Here is a 10410-nt window from a genome sequence, read left to right on the forward strand (position 1 = left end):
ATGTATTTCCTGAAGACCAATTGCCATCATTTTCTTTTCCCAATATCCAGCTTATACATCAAGTCCTTCTGCATTTGTATTTTTATTTTTTATGAACTATTCATCCCCCCCCACACACACACACACATTTACTTATGCTTTCCTTTCAAAAAAGCTGCAACTTTCTCAGAAAATGAGGTAGGACAAAGTTGTAGAATTGTCTTTAGTGATAGTGGTTATAGCTTGTGCATGCCTGTGTGTGTTTAGGACTTAAATCTCCATCCCCTCCACCCCCACCCCGTCAGAGCATTAGAAGCTGGGTTAAGCCTGCTGCAAAGCTTTGTGGGTAAATGAGAGCTGACAGGCAGAGGGATGCCACACAAACCCTGATCAGGCCGGCGGCAGCGTGGGCTGCGTTGGTCTGCTGCCTTCAGACCAGGTCAAAAGGATGATGTGAGCACAGTGTGAGGCTGGAGGGATGTGTCTCTCCTGTAGAGCAGGGGTGGCGGTTCGGCTGTCCAGACTCACTCTGGGGGGGGGACTACCTGTGACGTGACCAGAGCAGGTTTGGAGTGAGGTGTTGGAAAACGAGAGGGAGCACAAATACGGACTGCACGGTCATTCATACAGCCCTGCTGAATATATGCATCCACCTGCTTTGTTTACATAAGATCCACACTGAAAAATGCTCCTTAAACAAAAGAAAAAAAACAAGCACTTCAGTCTAGTTAATATATCCAGTTTGACCCTAGTGTTTACTGACATCCAGCTCCAAACTGTCTGTTGTCTGTACCTCCACCCATCCTGGACAGATGGACGAGGGCCTCTGTAATGGTATAATGGGATCACAGGTTAGAGCTAATCAGTGACGAGGGGGCATAGTCAGCCACTACAGCAGAAGGCACATGCTCGTGTTTGGAGATGTGGCCACAGTAGCCAGTTAGTCAGTTAGTGATTGACTTTATATCTGCAGTGTGATCGGAGGGCCTTAAAATTAGCTGTAGATAATCTAAATTGTAATATACATACGTAGATAAATAATATATAGTTCTAACAGTCTCATTCACAAACAGTTGAGGGGAAAAAAAGACCCAAAATCAAAGTGGGATTTCCAAAATCATGAGTTTTTAATGTTCTACATTGAATAATAATCCATCCCTAGTGGTCCTCTCTCCTTATCAAGTTTACTTAACCGCTGATTTTACGTTTTTTGCGTGCTCTCGTTGGCTTTCCGTCTGTACTTCAGGTTGGACTTGACAATGAAAAAGTCATGTATGTCATGTGGTCAGAGCCCCATGACTGGAGCGATAGGCGGCAAACTGCAGCAACATTCAGGGTGTGACATTTCTTCAGCGCTCCAGACCATCGCTTTGTTTCACCTGACTGCAAGCTCGAAAGCTTCAGAGTACGTTGTACAGGATTGCAGGACAAGGGCTCCTGTGAGTCGGGGCTTGTTCATCTGCAGCCGATAATTAGAAAATAATAAATGCAAAATGAGGGAAAGTAAAAAAGCAAAATACAAGTTTTTCCTCAACATTTTTAAGATTTAAATGTACTTTTTTTTTTTTTTTAGTCCTTTTAACTTTCAGCCCTCAAATAATTATTTTTATTGTACCATAGTTGTTTCAAGCAAATCAGTAAATAGGAAAGATCACTTCCTTTTTAGTTTTGACCAAAGTGAGTTACATTCTTGAGACTTTTGATGGTCCATATAAAAACATGTGTACCTCTGCTGCCTCCTGTCCCAGTTGTCTAGTCTGTCCATTGATGACCAGGAGGACACTCAGTTTCCTTACGCCATGAGGGATCTCCCTCCCATCTCTCAGTATGGTGAACAGCAGCAGGCACCAGGTCACCAGGCACCAGCCAACCCTGAGGCAGAGGGAACTGGGACAGCAACCAACGGGAGACATCCCAGCCTTCCCAGGACTCTTCCTCTGCCCCGTCCCATCCCCTGCCACCCTGCTGGATCTCCGACAGTCCCTCACAGACCAAATTGTGTGGGGCTGGACGCAGAGTTTCAGCCCCTGCCGCTGAGGAGGCAGCTCGTCTCTCAGGTGTCTCTGGACTCTCCGCTCAGCCCGGCCTCCCGTCCACGCAGTCCATGGGGACGCTTTGACCCCTATGACTCTCCAGAGGTGTGTTTTTTTTGTTTTGTGTTTTTTTTTGTGCTTCTGTTCACTGTGTGTGTACATCTTTATCATTAGTATGTGTGTTTATTGTTTGTTACTGTCTATTGTCATGTCGTTTGCTTTTTTGATGTAGTTCTTTTTCAGTGTTTGCAGATTGAATTAGATCTATATTAGGAAATTCTATGAACCTATGCATTCCCCAAAACCAGAGGCAACACATACTTTCAAGAAGCAAAACAATAAAAAAAAAACACACATCTTTGAGCTGAATTAAAGAAAATCTTGTTTAAATTAGGAAAAACATTTGAAATTACATTAGTTCATATTTTTTTACAATTAAATCAAATTAAACTGAACAAATGCTCAAAAGGAAGTAAAATCACGTGAAATGTATAAATAAAACTAGAAATACCAACTGTTTCTAAGCATGATGAACATAGCAACATTTGATCAAATAAGGTGTAAGAAACTGACAATAGATATGTAGCAAGTCAAGAAAGGGCCAGAGGAAGAACAAAATAATAAACTCTTACACACATTATAACACCTGGATTCATATTCATGTTTTAAGACCCATATTTCGTAGAATAAGATCCCTTACTTTATTTCCTAGTATGTCTCTGGATCTCTGGATACTGCCCAATACAGACATTTTTCTCTTCCTTGCAACCTGTTTACAGCTGCTTCATATTCACCTGCAATTTAAAGAGTTAGCGAATACAGAGGTCAGACATCAACTTTCAAGTTCAAAGCATAGCTGCACATCGATGTGGTTAACAGGCGTTAGATCAGACGCAACACCTCTGCTCTGCGCCCAAAGTTCATCTTTGCCGAGAGAGTCGGGAGACTCTGGCTGTTTCCCTGATGCTACTGGGTCAGAGGGAACGTGAGGCCAACAATACAATGAGTACGCCAACATGTAAGATCTTTGCTGCATCACAGAGGAATTCAGATTAAATCTGCGGGGGTTTGACAGGGCTATTGATATCAACCCATGACTGATTAGTTAAACAATGTTAACATTTCAGGCTTTTGACCGACCTTTGTCTGACCCGTGCTCGTATTTGTAACAGAAATGCTATTAGGTGCTGTAATTTGTCAACCCAGTAGCATGAGAATTTTTTTTCTTTTTCTTTTTTTTTGTTTATTATATTTATCTGTCAGAGACCATTCACAAAAAAACATTAATCTCATACAAAGAGAAAAGCTGTGTTGTACCAGATTTAGCTACTAGCAGATTTTCCTCTACAGACCCTGGGCAGGTAGAAACAAACACTAAAATAACTAATGCAATTAATCCAAATACAAGTTCAAAACAACATTAAACACTAAACTCAAGCTCTGATCATTTGCTCTGTGCAAAGTTGTACGAAGCTTTTTAGTGCTGGAAGTGGAATCGGAATACAAAACTAAATTCTCAATGTTCAACATGGTATGCTTACTAAGTTTATCACATTAATGATACCATCGTGGTTTCCTATCCAAGACCGTCAAGGCTTTTTTATAAAGTTGGCTTTAAGGCTGTCTGTCTTGCTCACCTTACACCAGCATGTAATGCAATATTGGAAATTAGAAAAAAAAAAAAAGTCATTACATTCAGAAACTCACTTACTGTTGGGGCCTCCAAACAGTAAGTGAGTTTCTGTATGGCTCATCTTTTTGGTGAGCTTTTTAAACTCATGAAATACCAACTCGGCATCTACCCTCTTCTCCATTTTTACTTGTATTTTACTTGTATTAAAAGAGAAAAAAAGTTGCAATAATCTTCCAGATTATCACCCATTCAATCCTTAATTATAAATAATATGCACGTACATACATTTTAAGTTTGTGTTTTCTTTCTGCAGGATCAGGAGAAGGAGTATGTGGGTTTTGCCACGTTGCCCAACCAGGTTCATAGAAAAACAGTGAAGAAAGGTTTCACATTTACAGTCATGGTGGCAGGTGAGTCCCTTATGTCTGCTAACCCCCCCCCTAAAAAAAACAAAACAAAAAAAAACCACATACAACAAAACACGCCATCAGAGCAGATGTCAGTTGACTGGCACAATGCTAAGAAATGCCCTAATCGGTGTAGATTACAGACATCAGACATTATTGCTCTGAATTCTACATTTGTCAGCCATGACTAAAAACATCTATGACTGATTAGTGGGAGCATGGTGTTGTGTCATTTTGTGAAGAAGTACTTTCTTTTTTGGTAAAGGTTTTGCAACCAAATGTGTTCAAATAAATTACAAACATTTCAGCATAGCTGGATGTGACATTTTACTCATGCTACTACAAGAATCAGGGCTCGGTTGAGTCTCTCTCTTTCCCTCTGTAGGAGAGTCTGGCCTCGGTAAATCCACACTAATCAACAGTTTGTTCCTCACGGACCTCTACAAAGACAGGAAGGTTCCTAATGCAGAGGGTGAGATTTCTTCTATTATTCATTTACATGTAAATGAGGTAGGAAAAAGCAGCTGGAATCAGACTATGTCCTGTAGATGTGTGGTTTATGTGTAGAAAAAAAAAACGTCATTATTAGCTGTCGTTTACCTGGTGCAAAACGTGATGCTGCCATTACCTCGCCTCGCACACACTGTTAACTTGTTGCCTGTGTAGATTCAGTTACACTGCACCTGCATCTGTCTGCAGAACGGATCAATCAAACAGTCGACATCGTCAGACACACCATTGGCATTGAGGAGAAAGGAATCAAACTGAGACTCACCATCATAGACACGCCAGGGTTCGGCGACGCCGTCAACAACACAGAAAGGTGAGGTCAGAATCATTTCACTCCTGCAGACTCAAACCAGCTTGACCCAGACATGACACAGTGCTGCCCTGGTGGCACTTCTGCTCTACTGAACAGGCTCCAAGGTCTTGAACTTCAACTTCAACTCATGGCATCACAAGCACACTGAACATGCTTTTATTTTGAAATAGGTCACGTCGGTTCTCGGCCGTGCTTGTTGTTTGGCTCACTCAGATTTTATGTGTTTGCATCAGCTGGAAGCAAATAGAAGACTACATTGACCAGCAGTTTGAACAGTACTTCAGAGATGAGAGCGGGCTGAACAGAAGGAACATCCAGGACAACAGAGTTCATTGCTGCCTCTACTTCATCCCCCCATTTGGCCACGGGTACACTGACAACATGTTTTACTTCTGCACATGGAGCTAAAGTAGCACAACATTACTAGAACAGCCACACCTAAAAGTTCTTCAATATCTTTTGGGCCTATTTCTGTATGTGTACATTCACACACACACACACACACACACACACAAACACGTCTGTTTTCCTCCTGTCAGTCTTCGACCTCTGGATGTGGAGTGCATGAAGGCCTTGCATGAAAAAGTCAACATAGTTCCTGTATTGGCCAAAGCTGACAGCCTGACACAAGCAGAGGTCTGCAGAAAGAAGATGAAGGTACGAGATCAAAACACACACACACACACACACACACACACACACACACACACACACACACACACACACGGCTTAAACCACAGGTTCTTTGTTGTATGTGTCCAATGTATTCAAAAGAGCGATTTAACATTACACGTCCACCAAGTTTGGTAACGTCAGCATGCTAACATGTTTATGTTAAGCTTGTATAATGTTTTAGTGTCTTTTGATGTCTCAGTTTAGCTTTTAGCAGGCTAACATTTGCTAATTAACACTGAAGTCAAAGTACAGCTGTTGGAAATGTCATTAGTTTAGCAGGTACTTAATAATAAACCAGATTATTGGACAACTGAAATGTTGACCCGATGATGGCGCTAGAGGAAAAGTTGAGGGAGCGCTAAAGTTATTACAGTTCACCCTGAATGAATGTGTGAACAAAATTTCATGACAGTCCAACCAATAGTTGTTATATTTCATCCAAAACCACAAATGTGAACCTTGTGGAAAAGTCAGGGGATTTCCAAAGTCAGCAGCCTTCATCCTCCGGGGACAAAATGGGAGAGTCTGTTCAAAATTTAATAGCAATCCATCTAACAGTTCTTGCGGTATTTCTGTCTGGACCGCAATGGCGGTCCAGTTGACCAATATTTCCGCCCCCATAACCATACCTCAAGGCACAAGTGTGGCCAAAAACATAATGGACAAAACTGACACAGGAGAGGCCAAGATATCTGGACTTTTGGTCCCTGGATAGTGTCTTTCATTAGACCCTCCCTCACTGGTAAACGCCCACATCTTTCAAACTTCAGGCGTTAAAAATTGTCTGTCTGTCTCAACAAAGACTGGTCACTGAATGGGGAAATAGAAACATTTGGAAGCTCCAGAAAAGAGACTTAAAATCAGCGCACAGCCTAATAACACACTTTTGTAATGGTGCTATTTCAGCGTTAGCATCACCTCAATCTTCCCACGGACTCTTCAGGGGAGAGTTCAGGCATCTAGGCCCTCTAGTCTCCGTCGAGAGAGAAGTTTTAGCTTTAGTTTTTTCTCTCCGTCTGTTTCTCTCAAGCAAAAATTTTTGTATATGTGTCCATGTACTCCAGATCAGAGAGGAGATCAAGCAGTTTGGCATCAACATCTACCAGTTTCCTGAGTGTGATTCAGACGAGGACGAAGACTTTAAGAAGCAGGACCAGATCCTGAAGGTTCTTCAGTTAATTTCTCACGGTTGAAAAATGCCGTCTCATCCACGTCAAGACTGACAGCTCATTGTTTTTTGCTTCTCTCTGCAGGACAGCATCCCATTTGCAGTAATTGGGAGTAATGTTCAAGTGGAGGGTAAAGGTCGCAAGTTCAGGGGTCGTGCCTATCCCTGGGGTGTGGTGGAAGGTATTTCACACAAACACACACTCAATAGTTATAGTTTTTATTTTCTTTCCGATTTTTTTAGATTTTTATTTTCAATGCAGTTTGTTCTTCTAGCCTATCATATGGATGGTTTTATCAGTCGTGAGATGGTTGATGATGGTTCACTATCAGTCGATTTATTATGACCTGGTTCTGTTGTTCTGTTGTCTAACAAAGTAAAACCAGTATGATCCAGTAACATTGTTGCTGCCGTTGCATGGTCAGTGGAGAACCCGGCTCACTCTGACTTCCTGCTGCTGAGAAACATGCTGGTGAGGACGCACATGCAGGATCTGAAGGACATGACGCGTGAGACGCACTACGAAAACTACAGAGCACAGTGCATCCAGAACATGACACGCATGGTGGTGCAGGAGAGGAAACGCAGGTGGGTGGAGGCAGGATGCACATGGTCACGGGTGGACCTGAGTCATTAAAATTCGGTCTCTGCATTTGCTTATTTGCGAGCATCCGTAAGTTTAACGCAAGCGTTGGTCATTATTTACCTCTTACTTTCTTGCTTCTATGAGGACAGGGATTTGTTTTTAGACCTTTTTTTTTGTTTTGCAACTTTATTGATATTTTCAGGGTAAAAGAAGGGTCCACATTAGACTTGTCTTTCAATGAAATATGTAATGGGGTGACTTCTTGTACGCACGCATGCAGTATGTTGTCCAGTTTTTCCAGTATTTTACACATTGATCGCAGTCGTAAGGTAAAGGTTGTCTGGGATTTTGACCAGGTATGATGTGACAAAAGAGCAATTGCTCTTATTATTTCTTCAGCAACCTCTTGCCAATGTAGAAAAATGAAAGGACAGGCCCAGAGAGAAGGAATATGGGTAGCCATGTTTTTTTTTTGTTGTTTGTTTGGTTTTTTTTACCACACCGCCTCCAGCATTCATCCTCAACCTGATAAGCTCTTTGAGTAAAATTGGAGTCACAAAATGTTGGATTATTTTATTCCAACAGAGCTGTCTTCAAGACAAGACAAGAATTGGTAGTTTTACTCTGTCTTTTCCATCTATCATTCCAATCCGCTTCAGATATCTCCATTCTCCCATTTCTGTTTTAATTAGTTTTGTTTTCTGTTATATATTCATAATATTAGATGTTCCAGGCCTTTTTAAAATACAGTATAGGCTGTTAAAAATTTAAAAAAGTACAACAGATGTTCACGCAGATTGTTTGTCTTCTTTGCGTGTATGTGGCTGTGAATATGGGTTTTAGTTTGCGTGAGAAGTATCGAGAGAGGAGCGAGGCAGATTTTCCTCTGCCGCTGGCCGTCGTTGACACCGAGAAGGAAAGACTCATCTTTGAGAAAGACGAAGAGGTACATCTCTCTCACTCACTCCCTCATTCATTCACTCACTCACTTACAGCGGTAATCACCACTCGTTTGTTCATTTTTTTCCTCTCTGTAGCTGAGGCGGATGCAGGAGGTGCTGGAGAGAATTCAGGAGCAGATGCAGCACAGCCAGAGAGGGGGCTACTGATTTTTCCCATAATTCCCCAGGGGAGGAGTCAAACAAGAAGCACCCAGGAACACACAGGAGGCCCTGTTTATGAAATCTGATGTCAAAACAGTTGGAATTTATATGAAAAGGAAATCAGGACTATTGCATTCAGGTTCTTGTCTGATTGCAACTCACCAGAACAACTTAACAGTGAGCCAGGCTGGAACCATGGTTCTCCGAAGATACGTGTAAACGTTTCTGTGGGTCTACGCAGAGAAGGGTGTTATGAATAATTACAGGTTGCCCAGGCCTGCAGAGGAGCCAACATTTCCAAATCCCAACAACGTGTCTTGCAGACCTGGGCCCTGTTCTTTAAATGTGGTTTAAATAATTCCGGCTAACATCGGGCTAAAATAATCCTGTTAATTCTCATCCAGCTAGTCTGGTTCTTTAAACGCAGTTTGCGGGTTGATTAGTTGTTATCATGGATGAAGCTGTCTTGCACTCACACTTTCATATGAATGGATGAGTGCATATACATGAGGTAGTTGTGTTGGGAAGCCTCCCAGCATGCACTGGTGCAATAGATTCATGGACAGAAGACTAATTTTATGTGTGTTCCTGCATTGTTGTCCTCAAAGTTATGTTTCAACGCTGGTCAGACTACGAGCAATGTTGGTGCATGAACGGTGAGGTTCTCCCCAATGGACATGCATGAGACTTGTAAGTGATGATCATAAACCTGCCATGAAAATGAAACTTTACCAAAATCGCTTAAAAAGCTGCGTCAAGTGCGTAAACTATTTTCAGCAAAGTGACTTTTGCAGTTTACCTTTTAATAAGTTTTAGTGTATTCAAATGACAGATTCACATTTTAACATCACCTTAAATTTTATATTTTCTAACTCCATTTGTCTTTTAATAGTTTTAATTTTTCTAGTTGAGTTCATGTCTTTTTGCTCTCAGTATCTTAAAACCTGGACTGACTCTTTTTTTAGTGTGCAAGGTTTTATTTTGTTTTATATTTTATCATGTATAAGTATAGGTACTTTGTGATAATTACACCACCAGATCATAAAGATTTCTAAATGACCTGCATGTTCTCACCTGGAATCATAATTATATCAACATTCTTTCAATATATCTCTAAGAAAGTGAGTTATTTGTAACTGAAAATTAGATGTTGTATGGGATTAACTGTAAAATTCATGGTCACGATCCTGCTAAATGTCATTAAAGCTGCCCTTTCTTGGGTTTGGACTCAAGGACTTGTTGCTCAGGCAACAATTCCAGATAAATTTTAAACCAGCTTTGGACAACCCAAAAAAAAAAACCAAAAAAAAATCCAGACTCGTGTCAAATCATCAACAATCTAATCTGGATAACGCAGTCACCCATGTACAACGAAGGGGAGCAAGCCGACTGGCTGATCCAACTCCTGTCAGAAGGCCGATGTGTGAACTTTACAGTCAAACTCTTGACAGGTATAGCGAACGGCTGCACAAGCTCCCGTACGCGCGTTTTCTTACCCGCAGCCAGGAGAAGCATGGTCCAGCCTTAAGCAGTCGCAGGGTCCGTGTTGTGGTCGACAGCACTTTTGGAGGTCACACTGGCTCACCGCTGGATGGAGTCTGTGATCTTCAGGTATGAGTCGCTCCATCTGAAGAAAGAGGTGTTGTGCTGCCACAATGTATTAGTTTTGTTCGGTTTGTTTTAGTAATGTGTCGTAGTGTGGCTCTTTAATTAGTAATGTGACACTGCCATCTAGTGGTCACTGTAGTGATGTTGGGCTTTAAATAAGTAAACTACATTTTTCACGTTTTATTACTTGTGATTGATCTGTTTTTTTTGTTTGTTTGTTTTTTAAATCTTTAAGTCTGCTGTTTTGTAAGGACAAGAACGTCAATAAATAAAAATAAAAAAAGCTTTCTAACTGCAGTTTATGTTTGTCCACATTTTTACACAAGACCATTAAACACAGGAGCAAACGTGTTGTAAATGTAATAAGATTTATTAAGAATCTTTATTATTTCATC

At 41.2% G+C, this 10410-nt stretch overlaps 1 protein-coding gene across 5 annotated transcripts in view; it reads left to right on the forward strand.

Annotated features, from left to right (window-relative positions):
* Window positions 1-10296, forward strand: part of LOC120802448 (septin-5-like) — a 12541-nt gene extending 2245 nt beyond the window's left edge. For 2 of the 5 annotated variants that reach the window (XM_040150282.1, XM_040150283.1), the window contains exons 3-13: window positions 1728-2117; window positions 3959-4055; window positions 4438-4524; window positions 4752-4875; window positions 5109-5243; window positions 5415-5532; window positions 6615-6716; window positions 6804-6900; window positions 7144-7306; window positions 8148-8250; window positions 8342-10296. In XM_040150282.1, coding sequence (XP_040006216.1) covers window positions 1728-2117; window positions 3959-4055; window positions 4438-4524; window positions 4752-4875; window positions 5109-5243; window positions 5415-5532; window positions 6615-6716; window positions 6804-6900; window positions 7144-7306; window positions 8148-8250; window positions 8342-8413 — 1488 coding nt within the window. In that variant the 3' untranslated portion in view covers window positions 8414-10296. Of the gene's footprint in view, window positions 1-1727; window positions 2118-3958; window positions 4056-4437; window positions 4525-4751; window positions 4876-5108; window positions 5244-5414; window positions 5533-6614; window positions 6717-6803; window positions 6901-7095; window positions 7307-8147; window positions 8251-8341 lie in introns of those variants that run through there. The other 3 variants (XM_040150284.1, XM_040150285.1, XM_040150286.1) reach the window with 2 other exon arrangements.
* Window positions 10297-10410: the final 114 nt, after the last annotated feature.

Source organism: Xiphias gladius, chromosome 17 (assembly GCF_016859285.1).
Source record: "Xiphias gladius isolate SHS-SW01 ecotype Sanya breed wild chromosome 17, ASM1685928v1, whole genome shotgun sequence".
Taxonomy (NCBI): domain Eukaryota; kingdom Metazoa; phylum Chordata; class Actinopteri; order Istiophoriformes; family Xiphiidae; genus Xiphias; species Xiphias gladius.